The sequence below is a fragment of the Garra rufa genome, chromosome 14, assembly GCF_049309525.1.
Source record: "Garra rufa chromosome 14, GarRuf1.0, whole genome shotgun sequence".
In the NCBI taxonomy this organism is placed as follows: Eukaryota; Metazoa; Chordata; class Actinopteri; order Cypriniformes; family Cyprinidae; genus Garra; species Garra rufa.
In genome coordinates, this window is record NC_133374.1 from 4664648 (window position 1) to 4692208 (window position 27561).

At 31.7% G+C, this 27561-nt stretch overlaps 1 protein-coding gene across 2 annotated transcripts in view; it reads right to left on the reverse strand.

Moving 5' to 3' along the window:
* Positions 1–11318, reverse strand: part of pdgfd (platelet derived growth factor d) — a 37771-nt gene extending 26453 nt beyond the window's left edge. The window contains exon 1 of one of the 2 annotated variants that reach the window (XM_073818106.1): positions 10532–11318. In XM_073818106.1, the coding sequence (XP_073674207.1) occupies positions 10532–10748 (217 nt within the window). In that variant the 5' untranslated portion in view covers positions 10749–11318. The remainder of the gene's footprint in view (positions 1–10531) is intronic. The other variant, XM_073818105.1, reaches the window with a different exon arrangement.
* Between the last annotated feature and the right edge of the window lie 16243 nt (positions 11319–27561).

A 27561-nucleotide genomic window follows, 5' to 3' on the forward strand; every position in this document is an offset into this window, starting at 1 on the left:
AGCTGGGAATATGTAGAGAAAATGGGAATTTGCAAAACATTGCAAAATGACAAGCAATCAAACTCTGCAGAGCTCAGAGTATCTGAGCAATTTCTGTTCCCTAATTAACATCATTGTTTTAGAATAATAAGTCGTTTGCAAGCTCTAAAATCTCAGATATAAAGGGAATAAGAGACTTGTGTCGTCATACAGATGTGCAGCTCACAGATGTCAGATTTCATGAGGGAAACACTGAGCTAATGGAGACGAAACACCCAGTGCTAAAACATGCCCACCCTGAGACTGAGACACACACATACCGAGATCAAACGACTTAATCATACAGATCTGTGACTGAGGGCTCTGTCATTGTGTATCTGTCAAAGTTTATAACCAGTTTTACAATCATGATTCCTCCATCACACACGGACTGTGAATAACTGGAGCCTGATGTGTTTTCTGTTCGAAACGATGAAGGAATGTGCTCTAGCAGACAGCATAACAGTGTTGGGGAAAGTTACTTTTAAAAGTAATGCATTACAATATTGAGTTACTCCCTAAAAAAAGTAACTAATTACGTTACTTTGTTACATTTTATGGAAAGTAATGCAATACAATATTGAGTTAATCCCTTAAAAAGTAACTAATTACGTTACATTTTATGGAAAGTAATGCATTACAATATTGAGTTAATCCCTTAAAAAGTAACTAATTACGTTACTTAGTTACATTTTATGGAAAGTAATGCATTACAATATTGAGTTACTCCCTAAAAACATAACATTTTATGGAAAGTAATGCATTACAATATTGAGTTAATCCCTAAAAATTACATTTTTATGGAAAGTAATGCATTACAATATTGAGTTAATCCCTTAAAAAGTAACTAACTACGTTACTTAGTTACATTTTATGGAAAGTAATGCATTACAATATTGAGTTAATCCCTTAAAAAGTAACTAATTACGTTACTTAGTTACATTTTATGGAAAGTAATGCATTACAATATTGAGTTAATCCCTAAAAATTACATTTTTATGGAAAGTAATGCATTACAATATTGAGTTAATCCCTTAAAAAGTAACTAACTACGTTACTTAGTTACATTTTATGGAAAGTAATGCATTACAATATTGAGTTACTCCCTAAAAAAAGTATCTAATTACGTTACTTAGTTACATTTTATGGAAAGTAATGCATTACAATATTGAGTTACTCCCTAAAAAAGTAACTAATTACATTACTTAGTTACATTTTATGGAAAGTAATGCATTACAATATTGAGTTACTCCCTAAAAACATAACTTCTTATGGAAAGTAATGCATTACAATATTGAGTTACTCCCTAAAAAAAGTAACTAATTACGTTACTTTGTTACATTTTATGGAAAGTAATGCAATACAATATTGAGTTAATCCCTTAAAAAGTAACTAATTACGTTACATTTTATGGAAAGTAATGCATTACAATATTGAGTTAATCCCTTAAAAAGTAACTAATTACGTTACTTAGTTACATTTTATGGAAAGTAATGCATTACAATATTGAGTTACTCCCTAAAAACATAACATTTTATGGAAAGTAATGCATTACAATATTGAGTTAATCCCTAAAAATTACATTTTTATGGAAAGTAATGCATTACAATATTGAGTTAATCCCTTAAAAAGTAACTAACTACGTTACTTAGTTACATTTTATGGAAAGTAATGCATTACAATATTGAGTTAATCCCTTAAAAAGTAACTAACTACGTTACTTAGTTACATTTTATGGAAAGTAATGCATTACAATATTGAGTTACTCCCTAAAAAAAGTAACTAATTACGTTACTTTGTTACATTTTATGGAAAGTAATGCAATACAATATTGAGTTAATCCCTTAAAAAGTAACTAATTACGTTACATTTTATGGAAAGTAATGCATTACAATATTGAGTTACTCCCTAAAAACATAACATTTTATGGAAAGTAATGCATTACAATATTGAGTTAATCCCTAAAAATTACATTTTTATGGAAAGTAATGCATTACAATATTGAGTTAATCCCTTAAAAAGTAACTAACTACGTTACTTAGTTACATTTTATGGAAAGTAATGCATTACAATATTGAGTTACTCCCTAAAAACATAACTTTTTATGGAAAGTAATGCATTACAATATTGAGTTACTCCCTAAAAAAGTAACTAATTACGTTACTTAGTTACATTTTATGGAAAGTAATGCATTACAATTTTGAGTTACTCCCTAAAAACATAACTTTTTATGGAAAGTAATGCATTACAATATTGAGTTACTCCCTAAAAAAAGTATCTAATTACGTTACTTAGTTACATTTTATGGAAAGTAATGCATTACAATATTGAGTTACTCCCTAAAAACATAACTTTTTATGGAAAGTAATGCATTACAATATTGAGTTACTCCCTAAAAAAGTAACTAATTACGTTACTTAGTTACATTTTATGGAAAGTAATGCATTACAATATTGAGTTAATCCCTAAAAAAGTAACTAATTACGTTACTTAGTTACATTTTATGGAAAGTAATGCATTACAATATTGAGTTAATCCCTTAAAAAGTAACTAACTACGTTACTTAGTTACATTTTATGGAAAGTAATGCATTACAATATTGAGTTACTCCCTAAAAAAAGTAACTAATTACGTTACTTTGTTACATTTTATGGAAAGTAATGCAATACAATATTGAGTTAATCCCTTAAAAAGTAACTAATTACGTTACATTTTATGGAAAGTAATGCATTACAATATTGAGTTAATCCCTTAAAAAGTAACTAATTACGTTACTTAGTTACATTTTATGGAAAGTAATGCATTACAATATTGAGTTACTCCCTAAAAACATAACATTTTATGGAAAGTAATGCATTACAATATTGAGTTAATCCCTAAAAATTACATTTTTATGGAAAGTAATGCATTACAATATTGAGTTAATCCCTTAAAAAGTAACTAACTACGTTACTTAGTTACATTTTATGGAAAGTAATGCATTACAATATTGAGTTACTCCCTAAAAACATAACTTTTTATGGAAAGTAATGCATTACAATATTGAGTTACTCCCTAAAAAAGTAACTAATTACGTTACTTAGTTACATTTTATGGAAAGTAATGCATTACAATTTTGAGTTACTCCCTAAAAACATAACTTTTTATGGAAAGTAATGCATTACAATATTGAGTTACTCCCTAAAAAAAGTATCTAATTACGTTACTTAGTTACATTTTATGGAAAGTAATGCATTACAATATTGAGTTACTCCCTAAAAACATAACTTTTTATGGAAAGTAATGCATTACAATATTGAGTTACTCCCTAAAAAAGTAACTAATTACGTTACTTAGTTACATTTTATGGAAAGTAATGCATTACAATATTGAGTTAATCCCTAAAAAAGTAACTAATTACGTTACTTAGTTACATTTTATGGAAAGTAATGCATTACAATATTGAGTTAATCCCTTAAAAAGTAACTAATTACTTAGTTACATTTTATGGAAAGTAATGCATTACAATATTGAGTTAATCCCTTAAAAAGTAACTAATTACTTAGTTACATTTTATGGAAAGTAATGCATTACAATTTTGAGTTACTCCCTAAAAAAAGTAACTAATTACGTTACTTAGTTACATTTTATGGAAAGTAATGCATTACAATTTTGAGTTACTCCCTAAAAACATAACTTTTTATGGAAAGTAATGCATTACAATATTGAGTTACTCCCTAAAAAAAGTATCTAATTACGTTACTTAGTTACATTTTATGGAAAGTAATGCATTACAATATTGAGTTACTCCCTAAAAACATAACTTTTTATGGAAAGTAATGCATTACAATATTGAGTTACTCCCTAAAAAAGTAACTAATTACGTTACTTAGTTACATTTTATGGAAAGTAATGCATTACAATATTGAGTTAATCCCTAAAAAAGTAACTAATTACGTTACTTAGTTACATTTTATGGAAAGTAATGCATTACAATATTGAGTTACTCCCTAAAAACATAACTTTTTATGGAAAGTAATGCATTACAATATTGAGTTACTCCCTAAAAAAGTAACTAATTACGTTACTTAGTTACATTTTATGGAAAGTAATGCATTACAATTTTGAGTTACTCCCTAAAAACATAACTTTTTATGGAAAGTAATGCATTACAATATTGAGTTACTCCCTAAAAAAAGTATCTAATTACGTTACTTAGTTACATTTTATGGAAAGTAATGCATTACAATATTGAGTTACTCCCTAAAAACATAACTTTTTATGGAAAGTAATGCATTACAATATTGAGTTACTCCCTAAAAAAGTAACTAATTACGTTACTTAGTTACATTTTATGGAAAGTAATGCATTACAATATTGAGTTAATCCCTAAAAAAGTAACTAATTACGTTACTTAGTTACATTTTATGGAAAGTAATGCATTACAATATTGAGTTAATCCCTTAAAAAGTAACTAATTACTTAGTTACATTTTATGGAAAGTAATGCATTACAATATTGAGTTAATCCCTTAAAAAGTAACTAATTACTTAGTTACATTTTATGGAAAGTAATGCATTACAATTTTGAGTTACTCCCTAAAAAAAGTAACTAATTACGTTACTTAGTTACATTTTATGGAAAGTAATGCATTACAATTTTGAGTTACTCCCTAAAAACATAACTTTTTATGGAAAGTAATGCATTACAATATTGAGTTAATCCCTAAAAATTACATTTTTATGGAAAGTAATGCATTACAATATTGAGTTACTCTTTAAAAAAAAGTATCTAATTATGTTACTTAGTTACATTTTATGGAAAGTAATGCATTACAATATTGAGTTACTCCCTAAAAATTTCACTGTTTTTATTTATTTTGAGGAATGCTGTATCTGTTTTTTAGTAAGTGAGATGAATTAATGCATGTTCACATTTATTCTAGAACTAAAGTAACATCTTACAATTTCTCTCAATATGGGGACAGGCGTTACTGATTTGAAAAAGTAACTCAGATATATTCTTGTCAATTAAAAAGTAATGCGTTACTTTACTAGTTACTTGAAAAAAGTAATATTACATAACCTGTGTTACTTATAATGCATTACCCCCAACACTGCAGACAGCTGTGAGTGAGATACAGACTGAAATATGCTGAGTAAAGAAAGACGCATCTTCCTGTCTGTGTGGGACAGAAAAAAAAATGACAGAAAACAGGCCACTTCACACACGACTGAACGGAAACAAGTTCAAGTGCTAAAGTTAAGGACATTTTTGGTCATATACTGTACACCAGAGCACCTGCAAAACACACAATGCAACTGGAACAATAATTCCTTCCACAATCCAAAAAAATGTGTGTGTGTTTTGGGGAATCCCATACCAGATTCCTCATCACTGATGGCTGGGTGTGACCCGGGACACCCTGTGACTCACTGGCCTAAAATAACTATAATTCAACTGTTTTACAACACACACGCATCTGTACATTTGAGACATCAAATGGTGTGACTTGCTTCAAGCGCAACTAATCTAATCTAAACATGACCTAATATCTTTCAATTTTTATATTCATGCAAAGAATGCATGCATTTTAAAGACACTGCAGGTGAAAAGGGTACTTAGATAATTGCAAGCATTTTTTGTATTACAAGTTTTCTAAAATGTTAGGTTTAAATATTTAAATGAGGAATTTAATGAAATATGCGCTAATTTGCATACATTTCTAGTTCACAAAATTAAACACTGGATGACTTCAGTTTAAATTTTTTTTTAAGATTTTTCTTTTTTAAGGAAGTCTCTTCTGCTCACCAAGGCTGCATTTGTTTGATCCAAAGTACAGCAAAAACTGTAAAATTTTGAAATATTTTTACTATTTAAAATAACTGTTTTCTATTTGAATATATTTTAAAATGTATTTGTTTCTGGTGATCAAAGCTGAATTTTCAGCATCATAACTCCAGTCTTTAGTGTCACATGATGCTTCAGAAATCATTTTAATATGCTGATTTGCTGCTCAAAAACATTTATTATTATCAATATTTAAAACAGTTGTGTACTTTTTTTTACGATACTTTGACGAAGAGAACGAACCAAAGATCAGCATTTATCTGAATTAAGACATTATACCATTCAAGAGCTTGGAGTCAGAATTTTTTTCTTTTCTGGAAAAGAAATGATAGGAATTAATACTTTTATTTAGCAAGGACGCTTTAAATTGATCAAAAGTGAATATAAAATCTACAAATCTATTTCAGATTAATGCTGTTCTTCTGAACTTTCTATTCACCAAAGAAACCTGAAAAAATTCTACTCAGCTGTTTTCAACATAATAATAATAATAATAATAATAATAAAAATTATACTAATGTTTTTAAGCAGCAAATCAAAATATTAGAATGATTTCTGAAGGATCATGTGACTGGAGTAAGGAAGCTAAAAATTCAGCTTTGAAATCATAGGAATAAATTCGATTTTAAAATATATTTGAATAGAAAACGGTTATTTTAAATAGTAAAAATATTTTTACAAAATTCTGTTTTTGCTGTACTTTGGATTAATTAAATGCAGGCTTGTTGAGCAAAAGAGACTTCTTTAAAATCTTACTGCAGACATATTTAAAAAAATTATAATAATAATGAAAATGTTAAAAACATAAAATCACTAAAACTAGCTTTAAAATTAAACAAATGAAAAAAAACTGCATCTTGTGGTACTAAACCCTGATTCAGATACTGCACAGAATATATTTTTAATAATTTGTTTTATTTAAATAGTCTTGGAGTGCAACAAGTGAATTATTAAAAAGTACAAACTACAAATTCTGCATTGCAAGACTATTTAAATGAACCATAAATTATTCAAAACAGATTTAAGTAGATTTAATCCAAAATGAAATGTAAAAATACAAAGATTCCAAAGGGTAAAACTCATGTGGGAAAAATCCTGTTATTTGTCAACAACCCTAATATTCTCAGAGGACATCTGAACACACACAGCTGACCTCAAAAGTCTCAAGAGAACCAGATCAAATCTTACTTAATTCACATTATTATATTATTGATACAACCACAGTCTAATCTGAACATTTAGATTATCAGTTGCTCTGATCAAAAGCAACTTATATTGCATTCAAGCTTTTCCTCCATTCATGCATTCTCTAAGAATCCAACCCTGACCTTTCATTGCTAGGTCATACTCTACTGCTCGAGTTAAAGCAATACAGGAACAGGTTAACTACCCTCCTATCACAATAACACAGTGCACAGAAGAGCAACGCTGTTGAAATCAGGCATGTGACATGAGCAGAGAAGATCAGAGAGCTGCAGACCTGTCATAACACGCTTCAGCTGATCACAACATCAAGCAAAACTGAGGAACATTCATGCCCGTTCACATCCACAGTGACCACAGAAAGCATTCACAGCACTTCAAAATGTCTGAATGTCATTCATGAGATCAAAAAAATTTCAAAGCAAGAGTTCTGAGCTGAAATAATGGCTCTTGTCTGAAGCATTTGGCAATGAATTTTAAGTAACTGTCGTCAAAGTATTTTAGCAGACACTAGAAAATGTCTGAATGTCACTGCATTAGATAATAAAATACGAGTGACATTTATTGAATACGCAGACAGCACAAGCAAAACACTCAGCAAAGAGTTTTGCATGGTTTGGAATAATAGATCTGGTGTTGAAAATTTGTGCTCGTCTCTGGTTAAACAGCTATCAGGGAATGTCTCAGAGCTTTCCTAACATTCAGTCAACGTTAATAGAATGTTTGGTCAGTGTTACCTGTTTTTTAATAATGTTTGCAGAACATAAGCAAGCACAAAAATATTTTGCATCGTTAATGCAATGTTTTTCTGAAACATTTTAGTTGAACATTCAATGAACAATCAAAAATAACATTCCAATAATGCTATCAAAATACAATTTTTGTCCAACATTCTTTAAACATTCTTCCTTTAAAAATGTTTAAAACAATATTTCACAAAATGTTTTTCTTAAACATTTTAGTTGAAGGTTCGTCTAACATTCTTTAAACATCGCTTGTTTCAAAATGTTCCGAGAACATTTAAAAGTAACATTCTAATAATGATAAAATGGAATGTTCAGTGTTTATCTAAGATTCTTTAAATGTTGCTACTTGTTTCAGAACATTCAGAGAACAATCAAAAGTACCTTTCCTATAATACTTTTAAAATTTTAACGTTACTTGTAATTGTTCGCACAACAAGAAAAAATTTAGTTCATGAAAAGTTTAGTTGAACATTGATCTAACGTTGCTACTTGTTACATCTGAACGTTGTACAACATTCCTGTTTGCAAAACGAAAAATGTTTTAAAAACTTCTAATCCTAAAAAAATTCTAACCCTAACCGTTTTCTTAAACATTTTAGTTCAATGTTCATCGAACATTCTTAAAGAACGTTCAGAGAACATTTAAAAGTGACATTCTCATGATACAATGGAATGTTTCCTTAACATAATGTAAAACACTAATCATTAAAAACAATGTTTAAAGCAATACTTCAATAATGCAATATTTTTCTGAAACATTTTAGTTCAATGTTTATCTAACATTTTTAAATGTTGCTACTTGTTTCAAAACGTTCAACAATCAATCAAAACGTTCCCATAATACTTTGAAAATTGATAAATGGTAGAGTTATTTGTAATTGTTTGCACAATCAAGAAAAAATATGGTTCATGGAATTTTTTTCTGAAACATTTATATAACGTTCATCTAACGTTGCTACTTTGTTACATTTGAACATTTCTAATACGTTACCATAATGTTTGCAAAATTCTAAAATGGAATGTTCATTTAACATTTGCACAACTGAAGAAAAAATTATTTTAAAACATCAATTGTTAAAAATGTTTAAAACAATTCTTCAGTGTTTTTCGTAAACAATTTAGTTGAATGCTCGTCTAACATTCTTTAAACATTGCTACTTGTTTTAGAACGCTCAGAGACCATTTTAAAGTAGCATCCTCATGATAAAATGGAATATTCCCTTAAAGTAATGTAAAAACGCTAATCATTAAAGTTACTTGTATCAGAATGTTCAACGAACAATCAAAAGTAGCGTTCCCATAATACTTTTAAAATGATAAATTGTAACGTTATTTGTAATTTATTGCACAATCAAGAAAAAATTTAGTTCATGGAATTTATTTCTGAAATATTTTAGTTGAACGTTCATCTGACGTTGCTACTTGTTAAATTTGATCATTCTGAAACGTTCCCAAAAAAAAGGGAATGTTCACTTAACATTTGCGCAACTGCGGAAAAAAGCTTTAAAACAATACTTCATTGAATGCTTTTCTTAAACATTTTAGTTGGATGTTCATCTAACATTATTTCAACTTTGCTACATTTTAAAGAACCTTCAGAGAACATTTAAAAGTACCAATTTTAATGAAAAACGTAACAAACGTTTCTAATTAATGCTTTACGTTACATTTTATAATGAAAATGTTAGGCTACTTTTAAATGTTCTCTGAAGGTTTTTTTAAAAACCAATGTTTAAAGAATGTTAGATGAACATCCAAATAAAATGTTTAAGAAAAACATTATGTGAAGTATTATTTTAGACATTTTTAACGATTAACGTTTTAAAACATTTTTTTTCTCAGTTGTGCAATGTTTAAAACAATACGTAATTCGTGAAAAGTTTATCTAACATTCTTTAAATATTGCTACTTGTTTTATAACGTTTAACGAACATTAAAAGTAACATTCCCATAATACTTTTAAAATTAAAAATAGTAATGTTACTTGTAATTGTTTGCACAACCAAGAAAAAATGTTGTTCATGGAATGTTTTTTTTTCTGAAACATTTTAGTTCAATGTTCATCTAACATTCTTTAAACTTTGTTACTTTTTAAAGAACCTCCAGAGAACATTTAAAAGTCATTTTTAATGAAAAAATTTAACGTTTTTAATTAATGTTTTACATTACATGAAGAAAACATTTCATTTTATCATGAATATGTTGCTTTGAAAAAAGTAACAATGTTTAAAGAATGTTACATTTACATTCAACTAAAATGTTTAAGAAAAACATTCTGTGAAGTATTGCATTAAACATTTTTTTCCTCAGTTGTGCAAATGTTTAAAACAATACATTCACGGAATGTTTATCTAACATTCTTTAAATGTTGCTACTTGTTTCAGAACGTTCAGAGAACATTCAAAAGAGACATTCCCATGAGGTTTGCAACATTTGACTTTTGGAAACAATTTAAATATTTGAAACTACATTTTATATAACATGTTCATAAATTAAAGCGTTCTTAGTCCATTTTGTTAGCTTGGTACTTAAACATGTTTATAGCTATTGTGATGAACTACCACTACACCTGCTAACTAGGACACCTGTGTGAACTTGAGACTCCAAACATGCACTAAAAAGTTGACTACTAAGAGTGAGACTTTAAAAAGAGATCATTTGAGCTCAGATGACACTTGCTTTGACATTTCTATGTGTCCTGATACTTTTGGGTTCACTGAATCTTCAAGACTCACCATTGCTGCGTGCGTTTGAAGCCCTCAGCCCTTTGGAGGACATCACCTGGGCCTGTGTGGCGTAATTCTCAGCGCTCAGCACCGCGATGAGGGAACACACGAGCAGCCACATGATTTGGAAGCGAAGCGTCCGCTGATCCGTGATCCAGAAGCGCCACATGGAGACAGAGTTTCCACCGCAGCGCAACGCGTCCGCAGATCCGGAGAACAGGTTCATATAAACCAAGGCACGGAATCCAAAACCTCCGACTTTATCTGCTTCTGTGGCGTTTGACCCCGAGCTTATAATTCCACCAGAATACTTTCCATTCCTTGAACATTTACGGAAACCCGAGGACGCGAGGAAAGTGTCCTGGCAACAATAACGCGCGCGGTGCTGACGGATTCCCAGAGTTCACACATCAAACTCCTGCTGAAAGATCGGGTTGCCGAGCTGCTGAGAGATGGAAGGAGAAAGAAAGGAAGCCCAGGAGGGCTGGACCCCCTTCATCCAGTCAGGACGAGGAAATAACGCCCGTGGGGCGCGTTTTACTGACTGTTTGCTGGAATACTTTCCCTCGGTGCGTAACGCTGCCGCTCTTTTCCTGTTTGTTTCGCCGCAAGGAAAGTTTGGAGTCTCCCTGAGGAGAAACAACAAACGCGGCGGCGTTACGCGGGGGATTCAAACACTTGGCAAACTGCAGGCCATGACTTGAATTCAGTGCTAAAACTCTTTCTCACCGAATTATAGTGTTATGGGAAAAATATAGTTTAATAAGTGCTTACTTAAGGGCTTCCTCATGAACAATTGCACCTTATCAGATGAGGACATTTCCGTTCTGAATTATTGGCTGTGCTTGCTATGGAGTAACGTGCTACTTTTTAACAGCAGTAGGCCACTGTCACGTGACCTAATCACGTGTGTTTAAAGTCCCCCTGAAATCAAAATGAAAGTTTTTTGGCTTTTAGTATGAATATATTAGCCTTAAGATTATCTATGAGCTAGTGTGCTTCAAAACAACGACAAAATTCGCGTTTACAAGATATGGGCATTCAAAACGTACAGTCTCGTCACTTCCGCCAATATGAATCAACGATTTTGATGATATCACCGTGCACTTCAGTTTCTCATCAAACGTTCTGTCCAATCAAATGCTCTCTAGAATCCGTATTGTCCCGCCCCCTACACAGAGACGCAATACACGGAGCAGATCATATGCGCTCATATGTGCGATCGGCATGTATTAAACTACACAGCCTCAGCATGATTATGATCACTATTTTATTTTAGCAGGAGTTTCATATTGAATCTGTGGGGTAATTTATTAGTCTGTGGCTGTCATAAGCTACAAATGCGGCTTTATCGAGCTTAACGGCTCTGGCCCGAGCAGATATAAATGGAACGCTATTGGCTATTCAAAATAAGTGGGCGGGGCTGGGCGATATGTTTTTGTTTAGGTTAAAAGTACGTCACCACATAGAATAAGGCTGCGTGTTTCAAGGCACTTCAATGGACCTTTAAGGCCCTGATCACACCGAACGCGTCTTTTAGTTCTAAAAACGCGAGGCGCACAGCACTGCCTTGTTTGGTGACTTTTAATAAAAGAGCAGTGTGCTGCGGTTTTTTTATGTTGCTAAGCAACGACCAAAACTGCTGTCCTGTCAGTCAAATCAAAGGATTATAGCGCGAGCCCTCTAAAATCTTAGTTTTTTTCAGTTAAGTAAACTGTCATTTTAGCAGAAACCCTAAATAATACAGCTCCGGGTTACCCACGATAGACACCAAAGGTTTCTCCTCCTTTTCTGCAGTCTCCGGACTTTTTAAACAACGGTAAACTTTCGTTACCACAACAGAAGGCCCGCCTCTCCATTCATTCGATTGGACAATGGAAAAGAACGCGAATGACGTTGGGCGTTTTTCCGCTCAGAGTTGATTTTTTTTCAACTTCAGGCGCTCAGAGCGCTGCTGCAAAAACGCGAGGCGCAGCAGGCGGCGAAAACGCGAGGCGCCCGGGGCGCATAAGCAGCGCGGAGAACGCTCACTGCCAACAGAAAACCATTCAAAAGAGGCGCCTCCAACTGCAAAAACGCGTTCGGTGTGATCGCGGCCTAACTCTGCAAGTTGTGTCCAATTGACTCTTCATAAATTGTTTGATTGACAGGCAATCTGACCAATCATAACGTGTATTGATAACGTGTAATCAAACTGTGTATTGATGTATTTCTGTGGTTGAAAACATATGTTTTGATGTTCATTCATGTTTATTTCTTGCTTTAAGTAAATACGCAAAGACCACAATCTGTCTTGGCACATTAAAAAGCCACAAAACCGTATTTTTTATTTTTTGAATTTCTTAAAAAAGTTGACATTTTATAGCTGAGACATAGCAACAGTAACTTAGCAGGGCTTAGAATTTTAAATTAAAAGTATTTTTTAACATTTTAAAATTTTAAATTAATTTAAAAAGGAAAAACTACCAACTTATTGTTAAAAAAAAAACTACAACATTGTTATAGTTTGAGTATAATTATTTAAAAAATATTTATTAATAAATTAGTTTAAATATTTTAAATGTTTATTAATAAAAATATAATCTTAGAATTCACATATTTTGGCCTGCAATGTTCTGTTACAGTTTGAATGTAATATTTAAAAATATTTATTAAAAAAGAAAAACTAACTCAGAAATTGAAATTAAAATTTAAAAATGTTTATTTAAAAAAAAAATTAATTCACATTTTGAGTTCACACATGCTGGCCTTAAATGTTGTTATAGTGTGAGTATAATAATTACTTTAAAAATATTTATTAAAAAAATCTCAGAATTTGCATATGTTTGCCTGCAGTGTTCTGTTAGATATATTTATTTAACTAAAAATTCACATATTATTGTTCTGTTACAGTTTGAATGTAATATTTAAAAAAAAATACTTTAAATTTAAATGAAATGGAAAAAAGAAAAGAATAAAATATTTATTATAAAAAATTATCATCTTAGAATTTGCATATGTTGGTATATTTGTTATGTTGATATATTTATTTCAAAATATTTATCAATTCAAAATGCATATATTTTGGTCTGCAATGTTCTGTTACAGATTTTTTAAAAATATTTATTTAAAAATAAAAACTAACTCAGAAATTGAAATTGAAATTAAAAGTTAAATAAATAAATATGTAAATTTTGTAAATGTTGATCTGCAATTTTCTGATAAAGTTTAAATGCAATATATTTATTTATCTTGGAAAAAGAAGAAAAAAATATCTCATAAATATAATTTAGCAGTTTTTGTAAATATACAATTTTATGTCAAATGTATTTAACTTAAAATCACAGTACTGTCCATTTGTCACTGGAAATGGAAGGTAAAATTGAGTGCAATGCATTGTGGGATAGTATGCTTTATATTGCACATTTTGTCAGATGTCATTTGGGTTCTTAATGCGTACACTACAGAAATATTTGCAATTTCTGAACTTGTTAGCATTTAAGTAATTTTCCCAAGAGGACTTAAACACAACATATTATACGTATATGTATAACACACAGAATCAAGTAAATAAAATGCAATTTACTTGCAAAATCCTAGAATTTTAATGCAAAAAAGGCATTGCTTTGGTCATGTAAATATTTCCTTAAAGCACAAAACTCTAAATCCAGTCCTAATTTATTTAGCAAAATGTAACACTGACAAGATTAACAATTAGATTAGAGACAATGAAATCATAAAGTTTCAATGTGTAAACATTTAATCTGAATCTAAATATAGATTTCTAGAGGACACAGGAAATTATATCATCCATAACAATAAGGGTAAACAGACTTAAATCTATGTGGCAGGTTCTTTTGTGCCTAGTTTGTGGAAACCCCCAGAATTCAGGTCTATGCCTGAGTGAGAGTCTGATCCAGACTGTGCCCACTTTCCCTGGCCTGGTCCTGTTCTGAGCTCGGGGTGTGTCACGATTTACCTCCTGAGGAACGCTGTGTGTGTGTGTGTGTGTGTGTGTGTGTGTGTGTGTGTGTGTGTGTGTGTGTGTGTGTGTGTGTGTGTGTGTGTGTGTGTGTGTGTGTGTGTGTGTGTGTGTGTGTGTTAGTGTTAGTGTTAGTGAGGTGTTGTGGGTAACCAGGGCCAGTGTACACAGTGTTGACACAGAAACTCTAGCGTACATCCTGATGTTTATCTTCATGTCTTTGTATTTCTCTCTATCCACACACACACTCTGAGTTTATCTAAATGTGTTTGTACAGGAAACAGCCTGTTTATATTGCGCTAAACACAGGTTTGCATGGCTACACTAATGGACAACACATCTAACAATTGTTTAATCTAAGAGTTGCATGGGTCATTTTTAATGGTGTTTGCTCATACATACAGTTCTAAAGTATAAAGTATTAAACATCCCACAGTATTTATGCTTCATACATGAATAATTCCTTAATCTTTTTACTTAAGTCTAGCAACCAGAGCATTTTAGTAAACCATAGCAACACCTTAGCAACATCATAGCAACAACTTGGCAATCGTTAAACAATGCACTGAAAACCACTCAGAATGCCCTTGCAACAGAATATTTTAGTAACCTCATAGCACACATTGACAACAACATAGCAACATCCTGGCAACAATTAAGCAATGCACCTGAGAACGCCTTAGTAACATCATAGCAACACCCTGACAACCATTAAGCAATGCACGTGAGAACACCTTAGCAACCTCATAGCAACACCCTGGCAACCATTAAGCAATGCAGTGAAAACCACTCAAAACACCCTAGCAACCATTAAGCAAAGCACTGAAAACACCAGAGAATACCCTAGCAACAGATCATTTTAGTGACCACATAGCAACACCTTAGCAACATCATAGCAACACCCTGGCAACCATTAAGCAATGCAGTGAAAACCACTCAAAACACCCTAGCAACCATTAAGCAAAGCACTGAAAACACCAGAGAATACCCTAGCAACAGATCATTTTAGTGACCACATAGCAAAACCTTAGTAACATCATAGCAACACCCTGGCAACCATTAAGCAAAGCACCTAAAAACCCTTTAGCAACACCCTGGCAACTGTTATGCAAAGCACTGAATACCACAGAGAATACTCTAGCATTCAGAACATTTTAGTAACCACATAGCAACGCCTTATTAACATCATAGCAACACCCTGGCAACCATTAAGCAATTCAGTGAAAACCACTCAAAACACCCTAGCAACAAAACATTTCAGTAACCACATTGCAACACCTTAGCAACACGCAGGCAACTGTAAAGCAATGCACCTGAGAACACCTTAGCAACCTCATAGCAACTCTCTGGCAACCATCATGCAATGCATAGTAACCGCATAGCAACACCCTAGCCACCATTAAGCAATGCACCTAAGAACACCTTAGCAACACCCTGGCAACCGTTAAGCAAAGCACTGAAAAATGCAGAGAATATCCTAGCATCCAGAACATTTTAGTAATCACATAGCAACACCTACGCAACATTATAGCAACACCCTGGAAACCATTAAACAATGCACTGAAAACCACTGAGAATTCCCAGCAACCAGAATATGTTAGTAACCACATAGCAATGCATTTGAGAACACTTTAGCAACAATCAAGCAATGCAGTAAAAAACACTCAGAACACCCTAGCACACAGAACATTTTATTAAATGCTCAGCAACACCCTAACAACTATTATGCAATGCACTAAAACACTCAAAACACCTTTACAACCAGTACATTAATAACTACACAACAACACCTTAGCAACACCCTAGCAATCTGAATATTTTAGTAACCACATAGCAATGCATCTGAGAACACCTTAGCTACATCCTAGCAACCAAAACATTTAGTAAACAAATCATAATAAAATAAATAAAGTAATAAAAAGCATTAGAAACATCAAAGCAACACCCTGGCAACCACTTGAAATGCACTGAAAATCACTAAAAATACCATAGCAATTAGTACATTTAGTAGTTACATAGCAATGCACTTAAAAACAAATTAGCATCATCATAGTAACACCCTGGCAACCATTAAGCAACACACCTAGGAACACCTTAGCAACTCCCTAGCAACCTCTAAGGAACGCACTGAAAAACACACAGAACGCCCTAGTAACACTCTAGCAACCACTCTGCAACATCATAGCAGCTAATTAGAACACCCATGCAACATGCATGCTTTAGAAACATTCAATATTGCATAGCAACACCCTAGCAACCATTAGTGTTGTGGTGGTGAGACATATACTCAAGCACTTCTAATTTGTTAAAAATTGTGTTCATCAAGTAATAAGGTTTTAAAACCTAGTTCAAACATCCTCTCACTCTACTGTCCTGAAAGAGTTAATGCTCAGACAGTCTGGAATGATTCCTGGATTCCCGCAGCATTCCGCCACATTCCACGGGATTCCTCAGCGGCGACATCATAATCAAAGACGGCGAATGACAAAGACGCTCAGTGTGGCATTGAACAACTGCAAACTCATAATTATTCACAAAGACACAGACAAGAGCAACACACACACACACACACACACACACACACACACACACAAGCTTTCCATGAGAAAAATATGCTTAATTGTCACGAAAATAATGTCACAAAGCAATAAATACTAACGTAGGCTTCATTTGTGTTATGCAAAATATAATTTATTTGTTTTTCTTTTGGTTTTGAGGCAGCATATGACCAGCATGTGCTTTTGTGACATTGTGGAGTGAATCTTGTGCATCCAGCCATGAGTTCCTTGTCTTTTAGCACATATAAAGATCATGCAGGAGGTGGTAGGTTTTATGGCACAAGTCACATGATCAGTCAGGTCTGTATTTATATCATGGGTTAAAGCTCCTGAAGCCTTTAGCAAGACAATTACACGCCAAGTGTGAAATTTATTCACTACTACTGAAGAAAATTACACTTGTGACTCCCCTTCCTTGCCGTGCCCTGTCTTGCTTTCGTTGGACAAACAGATATGAGATTACACAAAAAAATTATAATAATAATAAAATATGAGCAATTATTTGGAAATCAATCAATTATGAAAATGGGGTTGTATTATAAAATATCTGAATAATTATTTGGAAATTAAGTAATTATCAAACGTGAAATATTATTAAAAAAATAATATTAAAATATATCAAAAATACCTGAAATTATTTAGGATATTAGAGGTTATAAAATAATATTTAAAAAAAAATTTAATAACATGGGAATTAATAATTGTGAAATATGGGATTCCAATATAAACAAATAATTCAAAATATATTAATAATCATTTGAAAATCAAGTAATCATGAAACAGCATTTTATTATAAATCAAATAATATAAAATATCAATAATTACATGCAAATCAAGTAAATATAAAATATAAAAATAATTGATGTACAGATATATTAATACAACTTGAAATAATGAATTATGAAATTAGAGATTATATAAATTAAATAATATAAAAATAAATTAATAACATGGAAAATAAGTCATTATGAAATATGGGATTCCATTATAAAAAAAACATTATATATTAATAGTAATAAGATTTTATTATAAAAATGTATTATTTAAAAATATATGAGTAATTATTTGAAAATCAAGCAATTATGAAATATTAGATTATACCATAAAAAATAAATAATATAAAATAATAATTACTTGGAAATCAAGTAATTATGAAATATGGGATTATATTATAACAACAATATAATATATATTAATAATAACTTGGAAATTAAGTAATTATAACATTTAAAATGTAAAAATAATTGATGTACAAATATATTAATAATAATACTTAGAAATTCATTAGGAAATTAGAGATTATATAAATAAATGAATGATATGGAAATTAAGTAATAATGAACTATTACAAACAAATAATTAAAAATATATTAATAATTACTTGGAAATGAAGTAATTATGATACATGATAATTTAAGCAAATAATATAAAATCTAATTATGTAATTATGAAATATACGATTATATTATAAAGATGTATTATATAAAATACAGTAATAATTACTTGGAAATCTAGTAATTATGAAATATAGGATTATATTATAAAAATATAATCAAGTAATTATGAAACATGATATCATATTATAAACAAATAATGTAAAACATGAATAATTATGTAATTATAAAAATATAAGATTGTATATAAAAAAAATTATTATATAAAATATATAAATAATTGGAAATCAAGTCATTATGAAATATGTGATTATTTGATAAAAGTAATATACAAATATATTTTTTTTGGAAATAAAGTCATTATAAAATGTGAAATATAAAATAATTAATATAAAAAGATAGTAATAATACTAAAATATGAATCAGCAAATTAGAGATTATTTAAAAAAATAAATTCAATCTCAAAATTAATATGAGATTAAAATAAAATAATAACAATGCAAAAATGCATTAATAATTACCTGGAAATCAAGCATTATGAAACAATACATTATATTCTAAACAAATACTATAAAATATATGAATAATGATGAAATATAAGATTATATTACAAAGATGTATTATTAAAACAATATTAACCAATGAATATACAAATATATTAATAATACTTAGAAATGAATTAGCAAATTAAGAGATTATATTGCAAAAGAATATCTAAAAAATAAATTAATGGTAATGGTAATGAAGTAATTGTGAAATATGAGATTCTTTAAAATATTATTAATAAATATAATGTATATTATTAAATAAATATTAATACATAATAATAATATTAATAATTATGAAATATTATTACACAAATTAATTATATAAAATATATTAACAATTGCTTGGAAATATTCTACTCTATTATTTTATATAAATATTAATATAATAATATTAATGTTAATATATAAATATTATCAATAATGAATGATGCTTAATAATTTAGCTCTATATCTGTAGATGCTTTTTGCAGTTTCTCCACAGATAAATAAATATGTAGACAAAAACGGGATCATCCTCAACAAGCTGGCAAACTAGATTTATTCTCTCTGACATACAACTGGACTTCAGAAGAATCTTCTGACAAGCACCTGAAGGCAGACGATGCACAAAAATGGCAGCCTGCAATCCTAACAACCATCACCTGAATAACAACATCTGGATTAATGACAGACATTTGAAGGAAACTCTATCGCCCCCTTGAGTCCTGCGGTTTATTAGCGCCATTGACCACTTTGCGTCTTTCTGGCCTGACCTTTTTATTCCACCGCAGGCAACATAAACACAACTTAAATATATTGCATACAGACCCAAGAGCCGCGCCTGCGACATGGGAACACAGTGCTATTTTTAGCCCCACACTCTTTCATTTTATCTTCCCATCAAGATCATTTTCTCGCTGTGATTTATGATCAGCCAGAGGTGCGGCGTCGTAATGCGAGGTTTGATAACTAAGCCCACCCGCAGCAGGATAAATACGAGTCCTTTACCGCAGCGGTGGGGCGGTAATTCTGTCCCGCGTTTATGGAGTCGCATCTCCTGCTAGATAAATCTGACAAACGGCGGGAAGGTGAGAGCTCGGACCTCATTTGAAGACACTCAGACACAAGTGTGTGTGTGTGTGCGTGTGTGTGTGTGTGTGTGTGTGTGTGTGTGTGTGTGCAGCGAGTTATTGATTAAGACCATTGAGTGGATTTGTATAGTTTATGACATCCTGATGGGCAATAAATACGTGTTAGAGAGTGTGTTTTGAATTTGGATATATATAACTGCATATATATATATATATATATATATATATATATATATATATAACATAAAAATAATAAAAATGGACTATTGTAACTTATATTTGTGCATGCTACAGTTGAGGTCAAAAGTTTACATCTCATCAGAATCTGCTATTTTTATTAAAAATAATTTAAAAAACTAAAAAAATTTACTATTTAACCTTATATTTGTGCATGCTACAGTTGAGGTCAAAAGTTTACATCACCTTATCAGAATCTGCTATTTTTTATTAAAAATAATAATTAAATAATAAAAATTTACTATTTAACCTTATATTTGTGCATGCTACAGTTGAGGTCAAAAGTTTACATCCCCTGTTTAGTCTCTCTGCATTTTTTATTAAAAATAAATGTGAAAAAGTGTTGGCCCCCTTCCTGTTTTTTTTTTTTTTTTTGCATGCTCGTCACACTTTAATGTTTCATATCATCAAAGAAATTTAAATATTAATCAAAGATAACACAAGTAAACACAACATGCAGTTTTTGAATGAAGTTTATTATGAAGGGAAAACAAAATCCATACCCACATGACCCTGTGTGAAAAAGTGTTTGCCCCCTAAACTTAATAACTGGTTGGGCCACCCTTAGCAGCAACAACTGCAATCAAGCGTTTGTGATAACTTGCAATGAGTCTGTTACAGCGCTGTGCGAGAATTTTGGCCCACTCATCTTGGCAGAATTGTTGTAATTCAGCCACAATGGAGGGTTTTCGAGCATGAAACGCCTTTTTAAGGTCATGCCACAGCATCTCAATAGGATTCAGGTCAGGACTTTGACAAGGCCACTCCAAAGTCTTCATTTTGTTTTTCTTCAGCCATTCAGAGGTGGATTTGCTGGTGTGTTTTGGATCATTGTCCTGCTGCAGAACCCAAGTTCGCTTCAGCTTGAGGTCACCAACAGATGGCCGGACATTGTCCTTCAGGACTTTTTGGTAGACAGCAGAATTCATGGTTCCATTGATCACAGCAAGTCTTCTAGGTCCAGAAGCAGCAAAACAGCCCCAGACCATCACACTACCAGCACATTTTATTGTTGGTATGATGTACTTTTTCTGAAATGCTGTGTTACTTTTATGCCAGATGTAATGGGACACACACCTTCCAAAAAGTTCAACTTTTGTCTCATCAGTGCCCAGAGTATTTTCCCAAAAGTCTAAAATCAAGATGTGTTCTGGCAAAACTGAGACAAGCCTTTATGTTCTTTTTGCTCAGCAACCGTTTTCGTTTTGGAACTCTGCCATGCAGGTCATTTTTGCCCAGTCTCTTTCTTATGGTGGAGTCATGAACACTGACCTTAACTGAGGCAAGAGAGGCCTGCAGTTCTTTCGATGTTGTTGTGGGGTCTTTTGTGACCTCTTGGATGAGTTGTCGCTCCGCTCTTGGAGTAATTTTGGTCAGCCGGCCACTCCTGGGAAGGTTCACCACTGTTCCATGTTTTGGCCATTTGTGAATAATGGCTCTCACTATGGTTCGCTGGAGTCCCAAAGCTTTAGAAATGGCTTTATAACCTTTTCCAGACTGATAGATCTCAATTAATTACTTTCTCATTTGTTCCTGAATTTCTTTGGATCTCAACATGATGTGTAGCTTTTGAGGATCTTTTGGTCTACTTCACTTTGTCAGGCGGCTCCTATTTAAGTGATTTCTTGATTGCGAACAGGTGTGGCAGTAATCAGGCCTGGCTGTGGCTAGAGAAACTGAACTCAGGTGTGATAAACACTTTTTCACACAGGACCATGTGGGTTTGGATTTTGTTTTCCCTTCATAAAAAAAACCTTCATTTAAAAACTGCATGTTGTTTATCTTTGATTAATATTTAAATTTGTTTGATGATCTGAAACCTTAAAGTGTGACAAACATGCAAAAGTTTGGGATCAGTGAGATTTGTAATGTTTTTTTTAAATAAGTCTCTTATGCAGCGTGGCTGCAATTAGTTAATCAAAAATACAGAAAATACAAACAGTAATATTGCAAAATGTATTTTACAATATAAAATAATGTTTTTTTTTTTTTTATATATACGGTACTTTAATAAATATAATTTATTCCTGTGATGCAATCCTGAATTTTAATTAGATGTTACTCCAGTCTTAAGTGTCATATTATCCTTCAAAAATCATTCTAATATGTTGATTTATTGTTAGAATTATCAATGTTGGAAACAGTTACTTTTTCAGGATTTTTTAATAAATAATAATTAAAACCAACAGCATTTATTCAAAATATAAATATTTTATCACGATGTAAATCTATGCAATCACTTTTTTATTAATTTAACACATCCTCTGTGAATAAAAGATTTCATTTCTTTCAAAAAAAAAGAAAGAAAAAAATTTACTGACCACAAACTTATGAACAGTAGTGTATGTTGTTAGAAAACCTTTCCATTTTAAATAAATGCTGTTCTTTTAACCTCTTATTGATCAAATAATCCTGAAAAAAAAGTATCACTTTTAAAACAAGTTTAAAACAAAATATTAAGCAGCACAACTGTTTTCAACATTGATAATAAATCAGCATATGAGAATGATTTTCTGGACTTGTATCACATGAATAAATTAAATTTTTAAAACATATTCACATCAAAAACATTTTTTTTTAATTGAAATAACATTTCACAATATTACATTTTTTTCTGTATTTTTGATCAAATAAATGCAGCCTTGATGAGCATTAGAAACGTCTTTAAAAACCATTAACAATCTTACTGATCCCAAGCTTTTGAGCGGCAGTGTACATGCATTTGTGTGCATGTATATATACATAACAAATGTACAGTACACAAACATATATTATGTAAATGCAAACTTTTATTTTGGATGCGATTACTCATGATTAATCATTTGACAGCCCTAATAAAAATAAATGAAAAAAAAAATTAGAATTAAAAACAAAAACAAAAAAACTCTAAGAAAACTCAAATAGATTAGAATGCATAAAAAGTATCTCAGCTCCGCTGTGTGCGTGTGTGCGTGCGTGCATGTGAGTGGTTATCACATTAGCTTTATTTAATCAGATCTCACCTGTGTTCCTGCCAGATGGCGGGAAAAATGCTGACTAGGCACCTTAAACACACACACACACACACACACACACACACACACACACACACACACACACACACACACACACACACACACACACACAAAAGACAGTGTGTCTTCGGTGGCTCTGCAGCCTTAATTAGATAATTCATCAGTCCATCATTTAAACTGGCTCGTAATTAACAAAATCTTTATGACTGGACACAATGCAATGGGCTAAAACTCTCAATTAGCATAATCTGCAGACAGGACTTTGGTTAAAGAGACAGCTTAGGTATAGTGTGTGTGTGTGTGTGTGTGTGTGTGTGTGTGTGTTGGTGCAGTGACCTTGAAGGTCCGTTCAGCTTTGCTCTCTATCCGTTACACACACAAACCTAGCGCGTTGCCTACTTAGACAGCGTTTTTAAGGCTTCTAAGATAGAATTAAGATGCAAAGGCTGTGCAAAAGGTAGACAGTGACGTCAAGCTTCTAAGACTTCTAAGATGCATTTCTAAACTGCAATTTAAAAAAATCCCATGCAAAAAACATTCCTAGAATGCATTGCGACAGGCAAGATTTAAAAAAAAAAGAAATATGTTTTATTCAGCAAGGATGCTTTAAATTTATCAAAAGTGGCAGCAAAGACATTTAATGTTACAAGAGTCTATTTCAAATAAATGCTGTTCTTTTGAGTTTTCTCTTCATCATTGAATCAGAAAGAATAAAATCGGTCATTGTTTCCACAAAAATATGAAACATTGATACTAATCAGAAATGTTTTTTGTGCAGCAAATTAGAAATTTGAATGATTTGTGAAGTAATGCTGAATATTCAGATTTGATCTTAGGAATAAATTGCAATAAAATAATAATAATTGTATAATATGGTATAAATACATTTATAATAAAATAATAAGATTTATAAAAAAAAGTAAAATATAATAAAAATGGAATATTTTACCTTATATTTGTGCATACAACACTTTACAACAAGGTTCTGTTAGTTAATGAAAACTAGTGTTAATTAACATTAATAATGTTAATTCACACTGCATTAACTAATGTTAACAAGCACAACTTTTGTGCATTCTTAGTTCATGTTAACTAAAGTAGTTAACTAATGTTAACTAATGAACCTTATTGTAAAGTGTTATCAAAAAACTAATTAAAAATATTAATAAAAATATAATAGTATATAATTCATACTAAAATAACACACCAATATGATTAAAAAACATTATAATTAATTAAAAAATATAAAATATATATTAATATTTAAAAATATTATTAAACAATGCATACTGTAACTGTGTGACTGCATGGCTTATTGGTTGCATAAAACGCAGTGTTGTTATCCTTAATTAATATTAAATAAATCTATAATATGTGACCCTGGACCACAAAACCAGTCATAAGGTTAAATTTTACAAAACTGAGATGTATACATCATATGAAAGCTCAATAAATAAGCTTTCTATTGATATATGGTTTGTTAGGATAGGACAATATTTGGCTGAGATGCGTCTATTTGAAATCTGGAATCTGAGGGTGCAAAAAAATCAAAATACTGAGAAAATCACCTTTAAAGTTGTCCAAATTAAGTTCTTAACAATGCATATTACTAATCAAAAATTACATTTTGATATATTTACAGTAGGAATTTTACAAAAAATCTTCATGGAACATGATCTTTACTTAATTTCCTAATGATTTTTGGCATAAAAGAAAAATCAATAATTTTGACCCATACAATGTATTTTTGGCTATTGCTACAAATATACCCCAGCGACTTAAGACTGGTTTTGTGGTCCAGGGTCACATATATTATAAATAAATGCATAATAAAATAAATGTAAGATTTATTAAAAAAAATAAAATTAAAAAATTAAAAATTTACTATTATACTTTATATTTGTGCATGTTGCAGTTGAGGTCAAAAGTTTGCATCCCTCCTTTCAGAATCTGCAAAATGTTAGTTATTTGAGCAAAATAAGAGGGATCATACATGTTGCATGCTATTGTTTATTTAGTACTGACCTGACTAAGATATTTCACATAAAAGATGTTTACATATAGTCCACAAGAAAAATGACTGTGTTCAAAAGTTTACAGATTCTTAATACTGCGTTGTTCCCTGAATGATCCACAGCTGTGTTTTTGTTTAGTGATAGTAGTTCATGAGTCCCTCGTTTGTCCTGAACAGTTAAACTGACTGCTGTTCTTGAGAAAAATCCTTCAGGTCCCACAAATTCTTTGGTTTCCTAGCATTTATGTGTATTTGAACCCTTTCCAACAATGACTGTGTTGAATTTTACAGGAGACTCATCTCATTTTAACTTGGCCCACCTAGGGACGCCAATTATGTAGTGAGTTCTGCTTTCGCCCACTGAAGGCGAAATAGTGTAGTGATGGGTACTCGTATCACAGATGACAATATGATTCTTGGATCACGTGTCACTTCATGTGCAGTTATGAGTACGTCACATAAGAAAGATTGGTGGGATATCTAACTCGTAGAACCTCTCACTGTATTATCAACACAAGGAAGACACAAGTGTAATAAAATAAATGTATTAACAAACGATAGACAAGAGTAATCAACTATTAAACGAATACAATAAATGCAAAAAGAATAAAGTGCATAAGATGCATAAAATGTGATTCAGTTGGGTGTTGCTATGTTAGAGCTATGTTATCTTATGGAAAGATAAACTGTTGCTACTCTGAGACAAATAAGGCGAAGAACCTTAGTGTAAGATGTTGCACTACACATCGCTGTCAGTGAGAATACTTATTTCTATAAATAAGTATAAGGTGTGTGTGTGTTATGGTTCGCATCATTTCAAGGTTTGAAAACATAGTTATGAATGGATTTGGATGGATCTTTGTGATCTCTCTCTTTGTTTCACCCACTGCTGCTGCGTCTGGAGATCCTAAGGAATTTTTATGGCCGTCACAGGTGGGTGTCTCAAGGTGGGTGAAGGGCAGAAACTGCATCTTGACCAATAGGAAGATCTGTCCTTCCCAGGTTTTGTACCAAAGGTCTTCTTCATGCCCTCTAAGAGGTGTCTGGCAGTTGTCCTGGCATCCTTATCTGATGGCGTTGGACAGTTTGCTTATGTTAGTCCACCAAGATCCAATCAAAATGTAGCAAACCTTTGTCCACTATTGTGGCCATAACTGGGCCCTGGAATGCACAGTCCACTACAACTGTATGATTTTGAGATCCATCTTTTCACACTGAGGACAACTGAGGGACTCATATGCAACTATTACAGAAGGTTCAAACACTCACTGATGCTCCAGAACATACCTGTCAACATTTGGGTACCAATAAATGGGAGACGGCGCTACTGAAATTGGACAAACAGGTCGAAATTTGTATGTGTCGACTGTGTGAGAAGGATGCATTTCATACAAGATCTGGCAACTGGACAACCTTGGAATATGTTGACGTGCTTATTCATATAATAAGGTATGGGCCATACCAATTATGGGGGTTTTACTGGAGGTGAATGTAGCAAACATATAAAATATGTCCAGTGGGATTTTTTTATAGAAAGATTAAAAATATGGGAGAAATGCAGGAAAATATTTAAACTGGATGACAGCAGGATAGAATGGTAAAATTTGGAAGAATCCCGTGAAAAATGGGAGGATTGACATGAATGCTCCTAAACCATGCATTAAGAGCTGGGGGTGAAAACTTTTGAACAGAAAGGAGTTGTGTAGGCTACCTTTTTCTTATTTTGCCTAAATATCTTTTTTTTTCCCATGTAATACTGCCCTTCAGAGACTACAGAAGATACGTACATGTTTCCCAGAAGACAAAAGTTAAATTGACCCTGATCTTCAAATTCAAAAAGTTTTCACCCCTAGCTTTTAATGTATCATGTTTCCTTCTGAAGCATCAGTGAGTGTTTGAACCTTCCGTAATAGTTGCATATGAGTCCCTCAGTTGTCCTCAGTGTGAAAAGATGGATCTCAAAATCATACAGTCATTGGGTTCAAATACACAAAAATGCTGGAAAACCAAATAAATGTTGAGGCTTTTTCTGAAAAACAGTGGACACTTTAACTGTTCAGGAAAAGCCAGGGACTCATGAACAACCATCACTAACAAACAAACAAACAAACAAAAAACACGGCTGTGGATGTATACTTTTGAATGGGGTCATTTTTATAACCTCAACTGTTATTTTCTCTTGTGGACTAAACATCTTTTATGTGAAATATCTTATTCAGGTCACTACTAAATAAACAATAACA